This window comes from Hippopotamus amphibius, chromosome 2 (assembly GCF_030028045.1).
Source record: "Hippopotamus amphibius kiboko isolate mHipAmp2 chromosome 2, mHipAmp2.hap2, whole genome shotgun sequence".
In the NCBI taxonomy this organism is placed as follows: domain Eukaryota; kingdom Metazoa; phylum Chordata; class Mammalia; order Artiodactyla; family Hippopotamidae; genus Hippopotamus; species Hippopotamus amphibius.
In genome coordinates this window covers 98,096,573-98,121,944 of record NC_080187.1, presented here as the reverse complement: position 1 = coordinate 98,121,944, position 25,372 = coordinate 98,096,573, and the positions used below count along the sequence as shown (strand labels likewise).

General features: G+C 40.1%; 1 protein-coding gene across 1 annotated transcript in view; it reads right to left on the bottom strand.

Moving 5' to 3' along the window:
- Window positions 1-25,372, bottom strand: part of GLIS3 (GLIS family zinc finger 3) — a 467,139-nt gene that overhangs the window by 27,704 nt on the left and 414,063 nt on the right. The window contains exon 9 of the mRNA XM_057721332.1: window positions 8,231-8,406. Coding sequence (XP_057577315.1) covers window positions 8,231-8,406 — 176 coding nt within the window. The remainder of the gene's footprint in view (window positions 1-8,230; window positions 8,407-25,372) is intronic.

The window sequence follows — 25,372 nt, the reverse complement described above, 5'->3', positions numbered from 1 at the left end:
GAGATGTGCAAATACTCACGAGAAGGAGTATTGCATTAAATTTAATGTGTAGGTGAATCATTAGCTCATCCTATTTCCTCTATAGGGAGAGATCTCAGGCAGTTGGTAAGCACTGGATATCTAAAGAGACGGACAGGAAAATAAGAGGAAGTGCCTGAAGAAAAGAGGGGCCCTAAAAACTTGATTTCAAGTCACAATTTTGCCAACGGCTGGGTCCACCAACCAGATTAAGAAATCATGGGCAAAATCCCCCTCTTCCTCCTCCCCTTTTATTAATTCATATTTATTTTAAAAACTTTTATGAAGCATTTCCATGTGCTAAATGTTGTGAGGAGATACGATCCCTGTCCTAAGGAAACTTAGAATTTAGTGATGATTACTCAATTCAGTCCTCTAATATCCTTACTGATATATGGGTTTAATCTGCAAGTGTGTGTGCTTGTGTGTGCACATGCTTACTTACACATGTAGATTATTCACAGTTCAGTTTTCCATAATCAAACAGTTCTTCTGATTAAGATGACCATCTTACACACCTGTCATAAAACTCAGAATGCTGAAATTCTGACTGCACTCATATACACAATTAAGTTTAACTTTTGTTTTACAGAATTAGCACATGGTCAGAATTTATCAAGTACTAGCTATGCAAAATTACTCTTGGGATGATTTTGTAGTAATTAAGCATATAAGAGCAATTAAGAATTTCCCTGGATGTAATCATCAATCCCTAGTACTATATAAGCATTAATAACATCATGGCTGATACCAAAAATTATTGCTGATTATGACTGCTGATGGTAACATCAGCTGATAACATCAGAATAACATGAAGTACACTCACTGGCTCATTCTCCTTATGAATACGTCACCCTTCTCAGTGAAGACTAACACACTGTTGATTTATCAATCTTATTTGTCTTCCTGAGATTTCAGGGGGAAGTTGTGACACATGCTTAAGTTCTAAGCAATGCTACTCCTAGACTTACTGCTTTATTATTCCCAACCTCACATATGCAGATGTGATCAAATTTCCTGTGGGAGGGAAGTATGTTTATTGTCTCTACAATTTGCCTTTGAAAAAATAAGCTTTAAACATTTAACACTATAAACCCCCAGAAATGAGATCAGTCATGGCTGTGACCCATAGGACTCTTCCAGAAAATACCACTGCACAATCCCTGTTAAGTAAACAGCCAACACAGAGGAAGAAGTTACGCTTGTACCTGCCACTTCATTTCATTTAATTATCAATGCTCTGAGGTTTCTTCAGTTTGAAAAAGATGGTTTGGCTGTTTGGTAGGACAAGCCATTTACAACATGTTTTGTTCTTGGAGGCCTGTTGGTGTCTGGAAACCTTTTGTTTTCCGCATTGTGGTGGGAAAATGCCACTATTTTCTGGGAACTGACTGGCCTGTTTCTTCGGGGCCTGCTTGCAGGGCACACGTTAAATCAAGAGAAAGACAGCTTATGATCCACAGGAGCCAAGACCAGCAGAGAAGCCTCCCGCTTCTCCCTGCTGCTGCCTTGATATCAAACAGCTCAGGCTGGGGAGAGAGCTTCGTGGTGATTTCCTAATGAAATCTAATGACTGGATCTTGGATGATGGAAATCTCTGTGTTGGCAACTGGCAACTCCAGAGGGGTGAAAATGAGAGCAAGCAGTGGGAAGTATAGAAACCTAAGAGAATAGAGAAGAGGGGCAGAAAATGGGGCAGAACCCTCAGAAAGAGGCCTCTAGGCTCCACAACTGATTTCCAAGAGGCAATCAATGTGAATGAATCTGTGAGACAGTTCCATTTTACAGATTAGAAAATCATTCCAGAGAATCTTTGGCACACCCTGCGGTCTGTGTATCCAATAAACATTATTAACAGAATGTCAGTTCTGTCAAAAATGGCAATGCACTAAAATACCTGTCTTCCCAGACTCCCTACACCGGTCCTTCACTCTTCTCCCTCACTTTTGTTTGAAATTGAGACAAGAAACGATTGGAGAACATCAGCATCCATATTGTGACCAGGAGGATGGAAGCCACCATTAAAGACAGCAAAGCAGAAGGCTGGAGGAGACTGGTGCAGTGCTGGCTCCGTGGGGCTGCTTCTCCTCCATGCACTGTTAGATGTCTTGGCACATGAGAAAAGTACACTGAGCAGCTGCTATAACATGAAAATAAATCTGGAGAAGCCCTTTGCTCTGTACAAATGTGTGTTACAAGTTAACAGGTACTTTGGGAAAACCAGTGTTGGGATGGACCACTCAAAATCTCTGAAACCTGCTAATGGCAAGAGTAACAAAATAATCAAGAGAGGATTTGGGCAGCCAGTTCAGTGTGGCTAGATGCTCTTTGGTGGTTATTAAAAATGCACAAAGATGTGGACTGGAAATGGTGCCTAGCAGGAACTGAGACAGCAGGTGACAGAACCAGCACTTAGGGAGAACTGTCATCTGTCATCAGCTGAGGGCTGGGCCTGCCAGGCGTGTACCTTTCTGGGGAGGTAGCCCCTAGGATCACGCCCATTTCAAATTTTATTAAAAAAGAGCAGAAAGGGGTCCTTCTTGTGCAGCAGATAGGCTGAGGGCTTATTCATTTTCTCCTTCTCTTGCCATCTCAGCTCCCCTTGCCTAGGAAAGATTGTGTGTGAACAGAGTTCCACATTATTCTAACATCATTCCCCTATTTACCAGTTATATCTGAGTGAATTGGACTGTTTACTTAAGTCATTGTTGTTTGGGTGTTCTATGCAGGGAGTCCAATATAATCCCAAGACTTAGGGATTTCGTTCTCCACACAATGCCCTAGCTGAGTTTCCTAAATACCACGCTGGCTTCTTCACTCGGCAGCATTACACTTAGTGTGGCCCCAAATCCCTTTATGAGCTGCCCTGGCTGGTTCCCCAGACGTCTCTCCCTCTGCTCCATGGCTGCAGCTGTATATCCCAGCCAGACACAAACTGCCTTCGCCTTGTCTCTCTAGGCACACACCATGCTGTCCTTTGTGTTCTTGCCTGGGTACTTTGCTTTCCCCTGCCTGGAATGCCTCTGGCCACTTGGCTTACCCAATGATCTATTTATCTTCAAAACTCTGTTCAGTGAAAGTGCAGAGTCCTAACCACTGGACATACAGTGGAATATTACTCAGCCATTAAAAATAATGAAATAATGCCACTTGCAACAACATGGATGGACCTAGGTATTGTCATAGCAAGTGAAGTAAGTCAAACAGAGAAAGAGAAATGCCATATGATATCGCTAAATGATACAAATGAACTTATTTACAAAATAGAAACAGACTCACAGACTTAGAGAACGAACTTATGGTTACCAGGGGAGAAGGGTGGGGGGAAGTGATAGTTAGGGAGTTTGGGACTGACATATACACACTGCTATATTTAAAATGGATAACCAACAAGGACCTACTGTGTAGCACAGGGAACTCTGCTGAATGTCATGTGGCAGCCTGGGTGGGAGGGGAGCTTGGGGGAGAGCGAATATGTGTGTATGTAGGGCTGGGTCACTTTGCTATGCACCTGAAACTATCACAACATTGTTAATCGGCTATACTCCAATATAAAACAAAAAGCAAAAACAAAACTAAAAAACAAACAACAACAAAAAACTCTATTCAAGAGTCACCTCTAGGACCCCTTCTCTGACTCCTTCCTCTGAATAAACTGGGAGCCTCTGATATCTTCTGTTATTGTATGTATCACATTGCGTTGAGTAAATGACATTCGTGTTTGCCTGGCAAAAGCAGGTGACCAATAAACACTTGCTGAATTGAACCTGGCCTCTCCTTGATGGGTCCAGAAGCAGGAAGGTTGTGAAGGTTCTAGGAATTCCCATGGCATTCTAACAGCCTGGAGTGGCTAGGGCATTTAAAAAGAAATTATCCATTAGTATCATAACAAAATGTACAAATATCAACTCTCAGGCAACTAATCCAGGCAAAATTCTGAAGCTTGCCTGGGCAAGAGAAAGAGAAAGAAAAGACCAAAGAATGAGCTTACATGATTAGAAAGAGTTGTCCTTATGTTTACACCTTAAATAAAGGACTAAAATGTACTAGGTAGTTGCCTTGGAGATGCCACCCAAACAGAGGCCTGTAAATGCTATCAGCATTCAAACATTAAAAGAAATGACACCTTATCCACCTTACTAATGAAGGCAGTATGAATGGATGAAGTGGATGCAGAATCAACAAAACTGAGCTCTGGTCCTGGGTCATCCACTAGTTAAGGGAACTTGGAAAAGCAGTGCTATTAATCTTTTCAAAGTAGACCTTTTACAAAATACTTCTTAATAAAAATATACATAGAGCACACAATATCTAAGCTCTTACCAATTAGTACAGCATGAACAAAACTCAGTGGACCTCGTTTTCTTCATTAATAAGGCCAAAGCCACTCTGAGTACTAACTTTTCATGGCTCTATGTAATGCAACAGCATCTACATACAAGTGTATATTCCATGGAAAGATATAAATACATATTTATTTTGATGTGCTGTTGACTTAGAAATAGGTAGATCAAGACTGCGGCCTGGAAATGTGAACTTCTTGTTAAAGATGCCCATGTCCTTTGCCAAAGTAGCAATGCCTAGACATTTAATATTCTTCTGTGTCTCCGTTCCCATCTCTGAAAACACAGCGATGACGTTTTCCTCTGACCTCTACCTACTGCAGGCAGCACAGGGAGGGTGGGGGAGATGATGCTCATTAAAGCTATGAACTTCTTGAAAGAAAGAACAAATATTCACTGTAGCTATTGTGTTAGCAACCCTGACACTGCTAGGGGCTTTAAAAATCTAGTTTTATTGAGGATGAAATTCCTTGTTACCAAGGTGCTATATAACACCACAGAGCAAACGAGTGCAACCACAGCTGAAAGGCACGGCCAATAAGAGCAGCTCATTTAGAGGGTCTCTGCTCCCCTCACTCCCAGCACTGTATCACCCACTTGAAAAATATTAGATGAATTTGGCCCTTATCATAAGGAGTAGTTGATGAGAAATGCTCATGCCCAGAAAGTGGCACAAAAACATTTTCAGAAAAAAATGCTTGAAGGAGGAAGTAAGTCTGCATCTGGATCTCTACTCCTTAAATCTTAGCGGTAGCCCAGGGGTTAATGCACTAACACTCCCTTTGCAAGCTTTTCACTGCAGCCACTTGTCCATCTTCCCAGGAGAAAGTCATGATTTCCCAATTTGCATAACTATATCTTGATCTCTTCTAGAAAGGCTTGTCCTATGTATTTATCTTAGAGCTGCTATTGTCACTGGCAAAGTCCACTTGGGTCTCCGGGAAAAATAAGACTCCTAGGTGATAAGATTAGGTATAACCTCTTCTTTTGTGTTTAGTTTCACTTGCCGATAGCGGACCTTGCACTTAATATGTCGGATTAGAGTTCCCACTGCAGAACTGCTGCGCCAGACACTTCAGCTTGGCGTGCATTGTGCAGAAGCACTGAGCACAACACTACAATTCAAGATGAGAACAGTGTGCCATTTGCAGAAATGCCGCTCCGGACCCCCAAGAACTCCTCCCACCCCCCTGCAGGAGAGAACCCTATAAAGCAGCCCAGCCTACAGCCTTTCTGGGAGAGCCTGTGCTCTGGAGTGGGAGCTGGAGCCTCTGCATGATTTGATCAAAGAATAAGGCTTTCCTTTGCTTCTGAAATGAACTCAGTCTCATCCTACTGGCTCGAACAACACTGGGCGGAAGGACCTTACCAATTAGGGAGGATCGGTAACAATATTAGCAGTTTCTCATTGGCCATGGAAAGTTTTAACAATTAAAGGAAATTTAAAAAAAAATCCCACAACTTCAAGTTTCAATTAAACTTGAGAAAATTCATTGTTCAACTAAAAATGAGAAATGTGGCAGAAGAGTCTTTTGCTAAGAGGTAGGGCAAAATCATAAGGTAAATCCCATTATCTGTATTTTCTTGTCTCATTATTCATTTGGTGAATGAGAGTGTCACTCACTTATTCACTAAATACTTATTAAATGCCTACTTTGCACTAAGTATTATGGTTGCCCCAAGGCTACAAATATTATTCCTATTCTCAAATAGTCTAATAAAAAAAAGGGAATAGAAGGAAGAGCATTAATTAATTAATTAAGCTCCTACACAGAATCAGGTGCTTTTCTTGGCGAATTCTCATAACAACTGATGAAAGAAGGTAGGTAAGACTCCCCTCACTTAATGAAAGTGAACTGAGGCTCAATAATTTGTCCAGAGTCACACAGTTGAGTAGATTGGTATTTGCATTCAAATTGGTCTAATTACAAAATCTCTTTTAGAATTTCTTTAGAAAGCAGAAAAAAGGAGAAGAAACTACCCATTATCTTACCACTGAGATTAAAAAAAAAAAGAAAGAAAACTGTTAACATTTTGGAGAATTTCCTTCCAATTTTTTCATACAAGTAGGTTAATTTTTGAAATTTTAAAATGTGTGTCACAGTTGTAATCAAAGTGTGTTATACTGCATTTCATTGGAACTATGACACTATTGACTGTGAAATGCTCCATTATTCCATGTAACACTGGAAAGAAAAATCACTGCCAATTACATGATGCAACTGACTGAGATACGTTCAGATTTCAGCAATGTTAAAATTTGAAGGTAAAAACTGTGTGTCTTAAAATCAATGACCTATTCTGTATTCCACAAAGCCCAAACTCCTGTTGCTCGCCTCCTGCCTGCAGGTGAGGAAGGCTTCAGAGCACCCGGATCTCTCCCACATTAGAAGAGCTCCTTGTCAGGGCTGGGAGGTCCCCCTCAGAAGGCAGAGTGCTCTGTTTGTCTTTCTCGCACATTCACTGCTTTACATATAGTAGGCATTCAAGCAATATTTCTTGGTTGCGTAAACATATAACTAAAGCTTGAGAAGAAATTTACTGACAGAAGAAGGTAAAAATTACCACAGGCCCAAGTTTTGCTGGGGAACAGAGGGTTTGTGTGGCTACTATCAGGAAAGGGGAGAAGTGATGGATGGAACTCTGAGCCAGAGCCAGTGGCCTTGGGCTTTCCAAGATTCTTCCCTTCCAACAACCTGCCACTGTCTCCACTTTGTCTCCTTGTTGGCTGTCTCGACCCCTGCTTTGATGTTGTTATCCAAACCTAACTCCAGAGTACTGCTTGATTCTGCCATCTTGGGAGGTTATTCACACTTATCCACACAGCTTGAATACTGATATAGATCTGTTTGGGGACACCGCCCATTAATTTCAAGTAATAACTCATACAGAGCAAGTTCAGGAATCAGCATGAGACAGATGGAGGACAGTCATGTTTCTCAGTGCTCAGACTCTCAGTCTAAAGGTACAGTATTCCTTCTGCTTATATAGCAAGTGTGTTTGTTCTCAGGAAGAAAAAGGCTACGTGTACTTTGAGTCTATATGATTTGACAACTCAACTTTCTATGGATGTCCACTAAGATACCCGCCTGAGTCAGCACAATAGGTTTAAGTAAAGAAAAGAAACTAAGCTAAATTAGTTCTCCATGCACCTTCTTCCATGAACCTATCAAGTATCTGTGTCTTTACAACATGTGAAGAACTGTGCTAAATTCTATAAAAGAAAGAACAATGCGTCAGAAAATTTTGACTTTAGAAAGAAGTTTACACATTACCAGTGAAGACAAGTTATACTCACAGAGAAGTAAATTACAAGGGAGAGAGAACATAAGTTGCATTAGAAATACAGGTGATATGCAATCAGAGTTTAGAGCCAGGAGAGATAACGTCCAGCAAGGAGATCAGGAAAGGCTTCAGGAAGAAGTGCCATTTCATCTGGCTCCTCGAAGGATGGAGGGGATCTGGACATATGGGAATGGGGGCAAAGATCTGTGAGAGGAGAGGCATGTATGGGCAAAAAGAACTCCTGTTGTTCCCTTTTACACTGTTTATTATTTAGGAAACAAGATGCTGTTGTTAGGGCCTACCCATGAGGTGCTAAAAGCGCTGGGTCAATGAATGGGTCATCACCTTGCACAGACCACTTGGGGGTGTCCTAAGTCATACCACCTTAGGGCCAAGGTCAGGAAGATACTGAAAAATTTCACGCTGATTAAGTGTGAAATTTTAGAGGAAAGTCATAAAAGCCAAAGCCTGGTGGTGTATAACAGGACATCTGAAATCCACAACAGGTAACTAAGACACTTGATTAAAAGCAACAACAAAACATCACTTTTCAAAACTCAAGGAACTGACAGCTACTCACTTACCATGGACATGGATTCCATTTGGTTGAAAAGAAGAGTTTGTTTCTGGCTGATAAGACTTCAGGTGTGATCCTGAGGGCTGCTGGGTATGGGGAGGCTGTGTTCTCTGCATTATTGAAGAAGGAGCTGGAACTCTCCGGGGGCTGATGTGGTGAGGAGATGGAGCAGAAGGTGCAAACCTGAGAAAGCAATTATAAAAGGAAACACGAGAGACGTAAAATAGCAGGAGCAAAGACAAACTCTTCAAAGCCAAATTCTAATTCCCTATTCTGGCTGTATAAGAGTGTGACAAAAAGTCCTTTAAAAAAAAATCTTAAGACTTTTCTCTCCCATTTTTAACCACTGACTTCTCAATTGAGATACTGAGGGAATAAAAGAGATCAACAAAGGGAAAATCTAGTCACAGTCTGAATTTGTCAAGCTTCTTAAAATGCATTTCAAATACTCTGGATTTGGTGAAATTCAAAGCACATCTTTTGCCAAACCCCTCTTCCGCTAATTTTTAGACCCATTTGCATTTTAGGGGAAATTTGATCTGTATGTCTCTGATTCATTTACACTTCGCTCATAAACATTTTGTTCTGTAAGACATATCTGAGGTCCAAGAAATGTTACAAGACTTTATTATAAGCCTCTCTAGTCCTACTCTCTTTAAACAATACATTTTCTTTTGCCAAGAATAAATTAACTTAAACCTCAAAGGTCAAGTGTGGTTTGAAATCCAGAACCCAAGAGATCTGTGTGGGTTCTGTGCTTGGCAAAGAACACTGCCCAGGGTGTAACAGGAACATGATTTGGGACATCATTTGCAGTAAGACGCGCCAATCACAATGAGGCTATTGATAGTTTCTGCGGCGAGACATACAGGTGTTTAAACAAGGTGACATCATCAACTAACCTGAGATATAAAATGGATAACTATCCACTGATGTTCTAATTGCAAGGGAAAATGGCAGGATCTGACTCACTAGGTTTAAAATGACAGTTTATACTTTCTAACATTGAAGTTCCCTTGAAGTGTACTTGTGTGAGCAATGTCACAGTTGAGCAATGACCACAGACTATCAGAACGACACTTGATTTGCCAGTTTAGTAGGGGCTGCTGCAAGTGTGGTGGAGAAAGGAGCAGGGACTCTGTCCGTGCAGTGAATGGCAGCATCACAATCATATGCGGAAAAATTATATTAGCAACGAAGTGTTTAGTTTCCCCCCAAAGGCTCAGGAGGTTGAAACCTTGAATAGACTGTTTCTTACACTGTGCAGAAAGGCAGGCTTTGTTTTATGCCAGCGTATAGATGTTGCCATCTGTGTACACCACTTATTTCATACAAACCGGTCACTTCATTTTTCTGGGCTTTTTGTGTAGGGCCATAGATGATCAAAGGGAGGATGAACTAGTCAAGTTTATCCAGAAATTTTCAACATTTTGAACCACAGTATTTAACAAAGCAGAGCTTCTAAATTTGTATTGCCGTAGTAAGAAACTATGGGATGAAATCCCATTTCTTTTTGCGTTCCCTTTGCTGAGGTCTGATGAGACTATGTAAGAAGATAATGTAGGAACCAAGAAGGGAGGATTTGGACTAGTTAACTTACGGAGAAGAGAAGTCAGAGGAGCCTTAAAGAAATTAGCTACTTTAGGGATGCCTGCTTAATCAAGAACGTATATCTTCACTCAGCTGGAAGAGAATAGTAACTGAGTGTCCTGTGCCTGGTAAATATATATTTTCCAAGCACATCATCTTAATTGGAATTAGCTTGAAAAAATGTGCTAAATGGCCTTGAGAAAAAACACAGCAAACAAACGCTGGCACTGTCCTGAGAACATCTATTAAAAACTTGTATGTCAGGATTCCCTGTATAGAGGCTATTTTCTTGGGGAACACGTCTTCAGTGTGTCTCACACACTGCTCTGAGGTTGTGGGAGAGGAAGGAGGAATTGTGAGATCACAGACTTTGGGGCTAGAAGGAGTCCTCACCATCAACCAACACCAGAATCCTGTGAGTAGAGGATCGCAGGGGAGGGAGGGAAAGGGGTGGATTTGAATTGGAAGGAAACCTGTGTCATTGCTAAGTAGCCATCTTTGACATCTCAATTTTGTTTTTTGGGGGCAAAGCAGTGAGATCCTTTGGCTGCCTTCTTAATCGTATTTCTTTATTTGGGAATAAAAGATGTAACATGCTTTTGGTGGTTTTTCAGTCTTCTCTTCTGGCACTTCTGCCACCTTTCCTTTCTGTTAAAGACTGAGGAGAGATGTGTAGATGGGGCAGGTTGCAGTATTTAGAAGTATGACCTTAGTATCATCGGCTTGATGGAGGAGAATAATTTTGTCTCACAGCTCCCTTCCCCACAGAACAGTAAGTCTGATTCACAAACAAAAGTTGGATTAACAAAGAGTAGAAAACGTGTATGGGGAAGGGGAAGGAGGCAAAGATTGTCGGCAATATAAAACCTTATATTTTTATAATTTGGGATGATGTGACTATAGGGTGAATTATGATTACTAGCTATAAAAATGGGGTGTATTCAACCAACTAAAAGAACAGAATTCATTTGAGCATTTTAGGTGTCATCTAGAATGTTAATTTCATACAACAGACCTCTATATCTATATTTAGAGTATATACATCTGTATATAAATTATATATCTATGTATCCTTCTATCTAAAGAGCATATAATTATATGCTAATTACAAATCATTCTTATCTATTCACTCACACAAGTCTCACACCCGGCCATCTCTCTTGGCCACCACATATTATTTAATGTAACAGCAATGTTGAGCAAAGGAAAACACTGTGAAGGTACATACACATCAAGACTCTAGCATCGTCTATCTGAGAGACCTGGGGGGAATAAAACAGTACTTCCTGAGCCTTCAACTGACTCTACATTTTGCTTTTTGCTAATTCAGACCAGATTTTTCTCCATGTTATTCAAATAAATAAAATTATATGGTATAAAGTTAATATAATTTCAGAATATAGTATGTCACTCCACATAAAGTATTAATAAAACTTTAAATATATACTATTCTAAATGTAATAAACGTATACCTAAAGTAGTCTTTGCTTTTGGAAAGAAAAGAACTGGTACAAAAACTCTAACATACATATAGAGAAAAGATGAAAAGTAACAAATGTGATCTTAATTGTGATCCAAACAATTGCTAGGAACAAGAAAATAAATAACAATTTAGCACTAAAAAGTCCAGTGTAAGAAATGAGTGCATAAATATGACTGACTTTCAAGTATAGCAACATAGAATCAATTTTGTTACTGCCTAAAAACACTACATGGTATTTTACTGAAAAATCTCTCACAATCTATTAACTTAAATTTAATTTTTATAAACTTGCTTACTTGTTAACTAGCTCATAGAAACAGAAATAGCAAATTAGAATCAGGGATGAGAGGGTAGGAGAGGAGCAGAGGAGGAAAGAGCCCTACTGTTCGAGGCAAGGCCCTGGGAGCAACCAAAAGCAATCACTAACTTACAGCAAGAGAGATGCCAGGAACGTTATTTAAAAAGCCAAAAAGACTCAAGAGGCCATTTACTCCAGAAGCAAGCAAACAAAAAACATGCACGCTTAAACAGAAACTCGCTAAACAAAACATAAAATGCTGTTATTGTTACTGAATGTAGGGTGGAGGGGGCTTGGAAATCCCATTTTCTTAATGTCCTCACTTATTTTCCAAGCTAGTCTTTTTACACACATGCCAAATGAAGATGGTCTGAATATTCTGCCCAAAACAGAAAGACTTTAACTCCACAGAAGGTGAATTAAATTTTCTTTGGTGTCAAAATAAACAAACAATTTTGACGCTGAGTATAAACTGCAGTGATTTTCAAATTTTCTCCTATGGAATATCTCATTCCCCCATTATGTCAGGACAAGATGATATCACTCTAATTCATTCTGAGCAACAGCAGTGCCTAAGAGCCAGAAGTCAGAATGTCTGAAGTCTTCCTTGGTCCAACTCTGTCCCCCAGCTGATCTGCAGTTAACATTTCACAGATTTCATCTGACATAGCTTACCAGTCTCTTCTTTGGCCTTTCATATTGCATTGAAACAATAGAAGACTGTTATGTAAAAATGCACACAACAGACTAGAATTAAAAAAAAAAAAAATCACTGCTTACCAGAAGCAGATCACACAAAAGCAAACCAGAGAACTGGGTCAACCATTTCCACTCATTTAGTGGAGGAGTTTGTATAACCTTAGCATGAGCCATGGTTCAATGGTTTGAAAAAAAAAGAGAGAGAGAGAGAGAGAAACAGGTTTTAAAGGGCTCACCAAAGATCTGGGGAAAAAAAAAAAAAAAAAAAAAAAACAACCAAACAAACAAACCTTGGAAAGGTTTCTGCAAATATTTATCTATACACACCTTGGAAAATGTCTGATTATTTGGAGGTATTTACTTGGTTATGCTCCTTCCCTTCTGAGGCCTGTTCCCACCCTCTGTTCACACTGAGCTTCCCAACCTTGCAGTGATGTGGGCCAGAAGCAAAGAGCTCTCCTGTACATGCAGTACTCAATCTTAGAGCATTTCGTAGAACAACAGGTCCCAAACGAAATACGCAGAACTGGTGAAGTTCACGTGCAGAGAAGCTGCAAATGGCAGGAGAAGCAGGTGGATGTTGTAGAAGACAGATGGGCCGCACATCAGACCCCCTGGGCTTGGAGTGTGGCTCCATCCCTTACTAGCTGGGTAATCTTGAATATATTCCCTGACTTCTCCCAACCTCATTTTCAGATTCAAAGTAAAGATAATCTTGACTCTTACTGCGGAATCATAAAATCTGAGATAACATATTCATGTATGCATTCATGAGGTACTTGCTGAGCACTAACCAAGTGCTCTGGGCACACTAGGGATAGAGTAACATATAACACAGATCTCTGTGTTTGTGGAAACTATATTTTGGTGAGAGGAGGCAGGCAATGAACAATTTTAAATCCACAAATTATATATTGAGCTAGAGGAAATGAGTACAACAGAGAAAAATAAGGAATGGAAGGTGAGCGGTAGGGGTGGATTATGAACAATTTTAAATTAGGAACTCACAGATATCAAAGTACTTTAAACAATGAATGTCTGACACCTGTTAGATGATCAATACATGTTTATGGTTTGACTGCTCTAAATAGAATGTACATTTAAGGTATTCCTGACAAAATGTACCCAATGCTGGAGAGTTGTCTAATAGCACTGTGTTAGAATATCCACGAAGCTCTAAAAATAAAACAAAAACAAAAACTTAGGACTCTTTTCTCCTTTGACTATTTAGATATGGAAAAAGGCTCAAAGAAAGTGAGACATTTACTCATTTGGCTAATTTCCTACTTCTAGGAGCACTCAGTGGTGGTCTTCTGTAAGAGTCTCTCTCTTTTTTTTTTTTTTTTTATACTGGCTTTCCCAACAAATTATCCTGAACTCAAAAATCCATATCATCATGGAATATTTGAGCTGAAGGGCAGCGGAGCACCACTGTATCTGGCCCAGAGACATGAAATGATTTACCAAAGTCACACAGCTAATTCTCCAGATATCACTTTATCCCAATAAGGTCAGATGCTCTCTTGTGGAGATGCAAGGCAAAGAGATGGGTTGAGAGAGGGATGAGGACTCTTGCGGGCATCTGAGCTTCTGTTCCTCATCACCAGGTGATGGATGGGGGGTATCAGCAGCCTACTGCCTTTAAGAAATCGGGCAATGTGAGTGTTTCCCAGTTTGCTCTGATGAACGCACTCAGTTCTAAACTGGGGCTCTTTACGCCCAAGTCAGGCTTAAACCTTTACTCTTTCCCATGGGATAACTCCTTTCAGTTACACTCTTTTCCTTGTGAATAATTCCAAAGTATTTCTATGTCAACTAACAACTGTATTTCTTCCAACAAAATTTACTAATAGGCTGTGTGGCAAATCAAGCGCATGTCATAAACATGTCTCACTTTTCTTCATTTTTACTGTATATGCAAGCAGTGTTAGCAAGCCATGTGGAACTGTGTGTTTTAGCACTGCTTTGGGGGTTAACACTTTGAAAAGAGGTGCTTACATGATCAACTAGATTAAATGTTGGTTGATATGTGCTTTGGAGAGTTCCCCCTCCCCCACTTCTTTCTTCCATGGGGCTCCCAAAGAAGGAAGAATGCATCAGAACAGCTCGTTTCATTGTATTCACATGAAAAATAGTATTGATTTGCTGCCAGGGAGTAGAAATAATGAATAGAAACTGGCCTATGGTAGATTTGGGGAGGTATTCTTTATTCCCCCACAGAATTGTGGGGTATCATCTGTAGTGGTTTTAAAATTCATCTGTGAAAACTAATCAATGAAAAATGGCTTTAGCAGTTGGCTGACTGCAGAGGGGGGGAAAAAAGGAATCCTTTTCAAAACCTAAAAAGAAAAGCACAGTTTTAAGGATTTCACATCTGATTTAACATCTAAAAAAACCCCCCAATGATAATACCCCACTTTGTGTAGCCAGACAGCACTCCATTTTAGTAGACTTTAGCGGTCTTTATAACGATTTATGAATCACTTCATGAATTCCTGGCTGACTCATCTGGGTGACTATAGTATCTACTTATACTTCCCTTCTGTCTCACAAAAGAGACACTTGGACTGAGTTCAATCCAGATTTGTCCCCGAATGAATCACAGCACGTTACTGGGGGAACTGCAAATTGAATTCTGCTTCTGAGACAATCAAGACCAGCTTTCAGAAATGAAGAAACGGCCTTGGGTAAGTGTGGGTAATTGCAACACTGTCCATCTGGGCAGGACCAAAGTTGGCCAAGAGCTGTATGTCTATCTGAGGACTCTATTCCAAACCAGTCAAAGAGCTGAATCCATCCGCTGGAAGGGCTTAGTGTTTCTTTCTCCTTATGAGGGTCTGGGTCAATATTAACTGCAAATAATTTATCACGTTGGATGAGACTAAGACTCAAAAATGACTGCCTGAGCCTACACAGGGCATGACAAAATGAGGGCTGTGAGTTGGCTATAGGTGAAATGATCACCAAGGCTTTTTGAAGAAGACACACATATATTATAATGAGTGAGTGTTTGTGGGAAATAGAAAGGATAGAGCGTTCTGAAGGAACGTTTCTCCACGTGGGTTTAGGGAGTAAGCTGTAAGTCAAGAAAACATAGCAATCAATGCCCAAGGTAGAGGAATATATTTTTTCTCATGTACAGTGAAATAGGGCCCATGGCATCACATCATTACTCCCCTGTGGAAAAGCAAAGGGAGGAGGAGAGGACATCCAGGATACGTTACAAAAATGCATTATGCAGGACATATTTAACCAAGAGCCAGGTTTTTTGGAATATCTTGACTGCAGAATTGGCTGTGACTAGGTTGTTTGTCTATTTCAGAATCTGATGTGATGGGGAGAAAGGAAAGAAAAGTCTGATTCTGCCAAATCCTCTTTACAAAAAAGTGCCAACCAGAAGAAAATTTATCCAGAGTGGTCTTAGACATTTCATGTCAAAAATTCTGCTGTGAGAAAAAATTCTGTCATGATATCATCCCTTAGGCTGCTCTGAGTAGGTCAAAGCAAGGGGGTTAACTCATAGTCCTGTGGCAAAGGAAAGACTTTCTCTTGTTCGGCATAGTGTTAGGCATAGAGTTCAGTTTGCTTTGCAACAGAATGCATCAGATGAAAGAAAATCATTCAGAAGAAAGTGTAATGAGAATGCCAGATAAGAAATGAGAAAAAAGTGTTATTTTTCTCCAAACATGAGAAAGAGAGGTATAGGTAGATTTAAAAATGGCTTCTTTCATGCCTTTCTCATAGTCTCAAACTGTAAACACAAGTCTCCTGACAACATCAGAAGAACTTTTAGAACTAACTTCCAATGCAGTACTCCTGCCAAGTACAGCCAGGTACCTTTGAAAGCCACTGCCAAATGAGACCTCAGAAGTCAATACAGGAATTTGACTATATCTGAAAAGAAACTAGCTGGATGGTGGTTTGGTCAGTAATAACAATGTGCTGTTTATATGTGTTTTTTTTTCTTCATCTGAAGGATGTCAGGTTACTATTGTAGTAACCACAAATGAATTTTCTATACCTTTTCTTGAAGATGAGACTCAACAATTGGCTACAGAAATGAATGAAAAGAAACAGCATATATTTGAAAATTCACAACGAGAGAAGGCCTCAGATGTTTGCTACATTTTGTATCTCCAGCACCTCATCCAATACTATGCAAAGGTGATTAATAAATGTTGGCTCTTGCTATTAAAGAAACACTCTGTTGAAAAGATCACTGGTTCCACAGACATGGCTCCCAACTTAGTGCCAATTCTTGTGTCCAGGTAGAGGGTACTTTTGTCAAATTGGTGCAAATGGCCAGTTGAATATTATATTTGTCCAGAAGCCAGTTTCTGTTTCTGAGGGGAGAACATCTTTTTTAAGGGAAGGATTCCAACCATTTACTCTGAGGAAAAATGATTAAAATAGAGAAAAGTTTTTCTCCTTGCAACTAAACAGAAAAGCAACTAAAGATTATTTCTCAGAAAAGGAGGCAAAAAGACTAATCCAAAGAACGTTGTCTCTTGGTTTCTGCTCACTTCAATACACTCTTCACCACTAACGAACAAACAGTACTTCACCTGCAAAGAGATATATAGTTTCTTAGCAGCGAATTTCTCCAACTGTCCCCTCCAGAGAGGGGAAAAAGATGAAGCTGATTTCCAGATCACACTGTTAAAACATTAAGCAGAGGCTTTCTTTGGAACAGCCTTTTCTACATCAGCAATGAGGCAGTTGTAATATGTGGATATCTTGACTCGGGCTAGAATGGCTTGTGGGCTTTCACTTTGGGAATTCTGGATCCATATGACTTGCTGTTTCAAAGAAAGGATATGAAAAGAATACGTTGCCACATTTGAATACTATAATGGCTTAGCGAATTCCATGTTGCTTCATGCTAACGCACTAAAGTAGAGGTTTCAAGAAAAGGAATTCTATTTTACCTCAAGCCTTCCTTGTTACTGTCATGACTCACTTTCCTGACTGAAAATCCAAGGGGACTAAAAAAACATCATCTAGGGCTTCACATGAAGTGGATTTGCTTGGAATGTGGGAACAAAATAAAGATGGCTGATTTGGTATTCGGAGGTGAAACAACCTCATTGGCACTTAAAAAATATAGTTCCTTTTACAGACCTTCTAATAGATGGTTTGTGATGTGTGTTTATAATTAATCTAAAACAAAGAAACAGTGCATTTCAAAATTTCAAATCCGTGGAAAACAATCTGATGTGAACGAATACCTGAACCACAAGCCAAGCCATTTGTTTGGTGGAGTGACACACATATGCTCACATCAGGATCTCCTGCTTTGCCGTGAAGTGACACAGGAGAACGTGGAGATGGAAGAGCATCAGTCATCTGCTCAGGATTATTGCTGCCTTTCACACTATAAGAAGGAGTTTGGACTTTATTCCAAGTATGGTGGGAACACAGATGTGAGCAGGAAATCCTCAATGATTCAATTTACATTTGAAGGGTAGCTCCTGTTGTGGTGTGGAGCAAAGTCCATGTGTGTGCTGGTAGGGTGAAGGTGGAAGGTTGTGGATAGGCAAGACTGGATGTTGGGAAACCAGTTAGGGGACTTGTACTTGAGACAAGAGGGGATATTGGTGTACTAGGTTTGGAGGAGTGGAGCTGATTAGGCTTAAAGTGTATTTGAAGGTAGCGCTAACAGGACTTCTACATTAATTCTATGTGAAAGTGTTTGGGCAGAGGGAGAAATTAAAGTTGACTCCTAGGCTTTTAGCTTTTTAATGGTAAGCTGAAGACAGCCATGTAGACTTAGCTCATTATTTTCCTCAATTATCAAGAAATATACTGAACTCTGGAAATTAGGCTCATAAAAGTTACACAGACCACACAGACGTTTAAATTAGTGGTAGATCAGGGAGGACGAGGGAAGCTAGTTCAGCAATGCCTTGTTGTTGTTGTTGTTGTTTTATTTTTCTTCCAGAGGAGCCATTCACAATCATTAGGCAGGTAAGAAGAAAGTAACAAATATCACCAATTTCTCTGTATGTGCGACTAGTAGAGGTGAAGCAGGGTGGCATATTTATAAGAAACTATTAGTATGGTGAATATCTCTTTGAGAAGAAAGGTCATTCCAAAGGCCAATAACCCAACTGATATTTTCCACAGGGGATGAAGCATGGCTGTGGTCATGGATCAATATTTAAGAAGTTTTAAGACTGGTGGGCTATTCTGCCCTGGAATAAACATCAACAAGTACCAGAAAATTTCCACAGATTTAAAGAAAACAAAACAGAAAAAAGGACCTCAAGCTTTTCCAGTCTAAGACCCAATGCTGTAATCTCCACTTTCTAGTCTAAGATATTGGAATTTTCCGCCTCTTTGTGCTCACAGCATCAACAACAGGAACAATGTTCATTACATCCAGCAATTCTCAAGTAGACATGTGTGTGTATATGGGAGGGGTGGATTTTGGACCCCACCTCTCTTAATTTTGAATATCTGTGGAAGTCTCTTGTCTAGAAAGAAACTGACCCCTTATTGGGATGTTAAACGTGGATAACTGTTTTCTGAATAAAAAGTGCTAAAGACCAAAGATGGTGCTCATGACCACATGGCATTAGGTGAGAATCCTATCAATGGACTCTAACAGAGGATGATGTAGATGTCAATACAAAGGCTGATAAAAATGGATATTTGAGACATTTATTTTTTGACTATGGCTTTTCTCAATGATTTCAATGATAGAGATTGACAAGCTTTGTTTTTTTGTTTTTGTTTTTGCCAGTGTTTGCTGCCTTGTAAGTTAGCTACCTTTCTATGCATGTGGGAAAGTGTCTGTAATACACATCAAGGAGCCTCTGAGAGCAGTGCTCACTGGGTAAACTGCAATTAAATTATGACACAGAGCAATGTGGACACTTCTTAATAATACCCAAGTCTTCCCTGGTATAATAAGAAAACTGAGGCCAAGATTATTGAAATTCGAGTTCTAACTTTCAGATGTTCGTCACTTTGTCTCTAACATGGAGGTAATTTTTTGACAGTAACTCCTCAAAATCCTCTTAAATAGGAGGACGTGCGCTCACTCCCTCTTGCAAGAGCACCGAAATTACAATGAACTGCTGAACAATCATCTACAGAAAGACATTGGAACTCACCAAAAAAGACACCCCACATCCAGAGACAAAGGAGAAGCTGCAATGAGACAGCAGGAGGGGCGCAATCAAGTTAAAATCAAATCCCATAAATGCTGGGTGGGTGACTCACAAACTGGAGAACAGTTATACCACAGAAGTCCACCCACTAAAGTGAGGGTTCTGAGCCCCACGTCATGTTTCCCAACCTGGGAGTCTAGCAACAGGAGGAGGAATCCCCAGAGAATCACACTTTGAAAGCCAGCAGGATTTGATGGCAGGACCTCGACAGGACTGGGGGAAACAGAGACTCCACTCTTGGAGGGCACACAAAAAGGTGTGCTCACCAGGACCCAGGGGGAAGGAGCAGTGACCCCATAGGAGACTGAACCAGACCTACCTGCTGGTGTTGGGGGGTTGCCTGCAGAGATGGGGGGCAGCTGTGGCTCACCGAGGAGACAGGGATGCTGGCAGCAGGGGTTCTGAGAGGTGCTCATTGGCCTGAGCCCTCCTAGAGTCCGCCATCAGACCCACCAAAGAGCCTGTAGGCTCCAGTGCTGGGTAGCCTCAGGAAAAACAACCAATAAGGTGGGAACACAGCCCCACCCACTGGCAGACAAGCAGATTAAAGTTTTACTGAGCTCTGCCCACCAAATCAGATTAAAGTCTTACTGAGCTCTGGCCACCCAGCCCTACCCACCATCAGTCCCTCCCCTCAGGAAGCACCCACCAGCCGCCTAGACAGCTTCCTCCACAAGAGGGTGGACAGCAGAATCAAGCAGTATCAGCAGTATTTCGTTTTGTGGAACTGAAAACCACAGCCACAGAAAGACAGAGAAAATGAAAAAGCAGAGGACTTTGTACCAGATGAAGGGACAGGATAAAGCCCCAGAAAAACAACTAAATGAAGAGGAGATAGGCACTCTTCCAGAAAAAGAATTCAGAATAATGATGGTGAAGATGATCCAGGACTTTGAAAAAAGACTGGATGCAAAGATCGAAAAGTTTACCAAAGACCTAGAAGAATTAAAGAGCAAACAAACAGAGATATGCAACACAATAACTGAAATGAAAAATACACTTGAAGGAACCAACAGCAGATTAACTGAGGCAGAAGGGCGAATAAGTGACCTGGAAGACAGGATGGTGATAATCACTGATGCAGAAAAGAATAAAGAAAAAAGAATGAAAAGAACTGAAGACAGCCTAAGAGACCTCTGGGACGATGTTAAACACACCAACATTTGCATTATAGGGGTCCCAGAAGGAGAAGAGAGAGAGAAAGGACCCGAGAATATACTGGAAGAGATTATAGTTGAAAACTTCCTGAACATGGGAAAGGAAATCGCTACTCCAGTCCAGGAAGCACAGAGAGTCTGAGGCAGGATAAACCCAAGGAGAACAGGCCAAGACATAGAGTAGTCAAATTGACAAAATTAAAGACAAAGAAAAGTTATGAAAAGCAACAAGGGAAAAATGACAAATAACATACAAGGGAACTCCCATAAGATTAACAGCTGATTTCTCAGCAGAAACTCTGCAAGCCAGAAGGGAGTGGCATGATATATTTCAAGTCATGAAAGGGAAGAACCTAAAACCAAGAATACTCTACCCAGCAAGGATCTCATTCAGATTTGAGGGAGAAATCAAAAGCTTTACAGACAAGCAACAGCTAAGAGAATTCTACACCACCAAACCAGCTCTACAACAAATGTTAAAGGAACTTCTCTAAGTGGGAAACAGAAGAGAAGAAAAGGACCTACAAAAACAAAAACAAAACAATTAAGAAAATGGTAATAGGAACATACATCTCGATAATCACCTTGAATGTAAATGGACTAAATGCCCCCATCAAAAGACACAGACAGGCTGAATGGATACAAAAACAAGACCCATGTATATGCTGTCAACAAGAGACCCACTTCAGACCAGGGATACATACAGACTGAAAGTGAGGGGATGGAAAAAGATATTCCATGCAAATGGAAATGAAAAGAAAGCTGGAGTAGCAATACTCATATCAGATAAAATAGACTTTAAAATAAAAAATGTTACAAGAGACAAGAAAGGACATTACATAAAGATCAAGGGATCAATCTGAGAAGAAGAGATAACCATTATAAATATATATGCACCCAATATAGGAGCACCTCAATACATAAGGCAAATGCTAACAACTATGAAAGAGGAAATCGACAGGAACACAGTCATAGTGGGGGACTTTAACACCCTACTTACACCAATGGACAGATCATCCACACAGAAAATTAATAAGGAAACACAAGCTTAAAATGACACAATAAATCAGCTTGATTTAATAGATATCTATAGGACAGTACATCCCCAAACAGCAGATTACACATTCTTCTCAAGTGTACATGGAGCATTCTCCAGGATAGATCACATTTTGGGTCATAAATCAAGCCTTGGTAAATTCAAGAAAATTGAAATCATATCAAGCATCTTTTCCAACCCCAATGCTACAAAATTAGAAATCAATTACAAGATAAAAACTGTAAAAAAACACAAACACATGGAGGCTAAACAATATGCTACTAAATAACCAAGAGATCACGGAAGAAATCAAAGAGGAAATCAAAAAATACCTAGAGACAAATGACAATGAAAACACAAGAATCCAAAACCTATGGAACACAGCAAAGGCAGTTCTAAGAGGGACGTTTATAGCAATACAATCCTACCTCAAGAAACAAGAAAAATCCCAAATAAACAATCTAACCTTACACCTAAAGAAACTAGAGAAAGAAGAGCAAACAAAACCCAAAGTCAGTAGATGGAGAGAAATCATAAAAATCAGAACAGAAATAAATGAAATAGAAACAAAGAAAACAATAGCAAAAATCAATAAAACCAAAAGCTGGTTCTTTCAGAAGATAAATTAAATTGATAAACCTCTAGCAAGACTCATCAAGAAAAAGAGGGAGAGGACTCACATCAATAAAATTACAAATGAAACAGGAGAAGTTACAACAGGCACCGCAGAAATAAAAAGCACCATAAGAGACAACTACAAGCAAATATATGCGAATAAAATGGACAACCTGGATAAATGGACAGATTCTTAGAAAGGTATAACCTTCCAAGACTGAATCAGGAAGAAACAGAAAATACGAACAGACCAATCACAAGTAATGAAATGGAAACTGTGATTAAAAATCTCCCAACAAATAAAAGTCCAGGACAAGACAGATTCACAGGTGAATTTTATCAAGCATTTAGAGAATAGCTAACACCTATCCTTCTCAAGCTCTTCCAAAACATTGCAGAGGAAGGAACACTCCCAAACTCATTTTATGAGGCCAACATCACCCTGATACCAAAACCAGACAAAGATACTACAAAAGAAGAAAATTACAGACCAATATCACTGATGAATTTAGATGCAAAAATCCTCAACAAAATACTAGCCAGCAGAATCCAACAACACATTAAAAGGATCACACACCATGAGCAAGTGGGGTTTATCCCTGGAACGCAAGGATTCTTCCATATATGCAAATCAGTCAATGTGATACATCATATGAACAAACTGAAGGATAAAAACCACATGATCATCTCAATAGATGCAGAAAAAGCTTTTGACAAAATTCAACACGCATTTATGATAAAAACTCTCCAGAAGGTTTGCATAGAGGGAACCTACCTCAACATAATAAAGGCCATGTATGACAAACCCACAGCAAACATCATTCTCAATGGTGAAAAACTGAAAGCATTCTCTCTAAGATCAGAAACAAGACAAGGATGTCCATTCTCGCCACTACTATTCAACATAGTTTTGGAAGTCCTTGCCACAGCAATCAGAAAAGAAAAGGAAATAAAAGGAATCCAAACTGGAAAAGAAGAAGTAAAACTGTCACTGTTCGCAGATGACATGATATTATACATAGAAAATCCTAGAGATGTCACCAGAAAACTATTTGAGCTCATCAATGAATTCAGTAAAGTTACAGGATACAAAATTAACACTCTTGCATTTCTATACACTAACAATGAAAGATCAAAAAAGGAAATTCAGGAAACAATCCCATTCACCATTGCAACAAAAAGAATCAAATACCTAGGAATAAACCTAACCAAGGAGGTAAAAGACCTCTACTCAGAAAACTGTAAGACGCTAATGAAAGAAATCAAAGACGACACAAACAGATGGAGGGACATACCATGTTCTTGGATTGGAAGAATCAACATTGTGAAAATGACTATACTACCCAAAGCAATTTACAGATGCAATGCAATCCCGATCAAATTACCAATGGCATTTTTCACAGAACTAGAACAAGAAATCTTACGATTTGTATAGAAACGCAAAAGACCCCAGATAGCCAAAGCAATCTTGAGAAGGAAAGACGGAGTTGCCGGAATCAGGCTTCCTGACTTCAAACTATACTACAAGGCCACAGTGATCTATACAATGTGGTACTGGTACAAAAATAGCAGTATAGATCTGTGGAACAGGATAGAAAGCCCAGAGATAAACTATGGTCAACTAATCTATGACAAAGGAGGCAAGGATATACAATGGAGTAAAGGCAGCCTCTTCAATAAGTGGTGTTGGGAAAACTGGACAGCTACGTGTAAAAGAATGAAATTAGAACACTTCTTAACACCATCCACAAAAATCCTCTTAAATAGGTCATGAGTATGTAAAATACAAGCTTGGAATTGCAGGGGACAAAACTGTCTTTACAAATTGTGTTAATAAGGAAAACAACACAAAACCCATTGTGTTGCCTTACCGGTCTAGGGTTTGGAAAGGGCGGCCTTTGTCTGCCTGAACCAGACAAATCACTTGTACATTCTTCATCATTTCTTCTTCTGGTGGGCACAGAATATGTTCCAAAGTGTTGCTGGGTTGGTAACAGGACATGGAGGACTTTGAAGTGTATGCCAGAATCACCAGGGTACCTGTCTTAGCCAAATACACAAAAGCCTGTTCTCTAGAAAAAGCCCAAGCTCCTTAATGCAGTTCACAAGCTTCCTCCCGCATTTATGTATGAAGCTCCACCCTCGCTTGCTTTCTCTCCTTTTAGCTTTTGTATATATGATGTTGCCTGGCTGGGTCCTCTAGACCTTCAGATTTCCGGGAGACATTTCCTCTTCTATTCCTCCCTCCCCAATTTCGGGTTAGGTGCTCTTTCTGTGTGCCTCCATGGCCTGCTGCATTGCCCCTTCATAACACCCTAAATTGTGACCACCTATTGACTGGGTTAGCTCTCATTGGACTGGGTGCTTTGAGAGGGCAGGGCTCCTGTCAGTCTTGTTGACCACTAAATCCTCTGTGTCCCGTGTACTGCCTGGTGCCCAAACACCAGCTAACTGAATGACTTGAGAAACGACCCTCAATGTTAGGATTGATTTTGATAAACTTTAATATTTTATATGATGCTTATGATTCTAGCCATTACTGCACACATACTAGAAGATCAAAAAGAGAGAGAAAAGATTATGTGGAGAGAGAGACAGTGAGAGAGAGAGAGAGAATGTGTGTGTCTATGGAAAAGCTGAGTGGGAGAACATATCAGTGTCTCTGTTTACTTTGAAAGTCATGGTGAGGGAAGGACAGCAAAGCAGCAGGCCTAGTTTTGAGCTATTCAGGTGCTACAGATGTAAATATGTGAGAATAGTATTGAGTATCTAGTATTAAAAACCACAGGAAAGCAAAGGGAAGCCCAGCAATGGGTGGTGGCCAGAGACTCCTAGCACTGTGTGTGTGCGTGTGTGTGTGTGTGTGCGCGCGCGCGCGTGAATGTGTATATTAGAGCAACCACGTATTGTACAGAAGTATGTAGGTTATATGGAATGCTGGAGCTTTGAGTATGAGGTCACTGCCCTTCAGACCAATGAATTAAGGGGAGTAATCTTTTCTAGGTACCTCCCACCTGGGCAGTGGGAGTTGGCAATGATCCCCTGTTTCCTAGGCATCCCCCTCACTGGTCCTTTTCCCTCATCAAACCCTCCTTA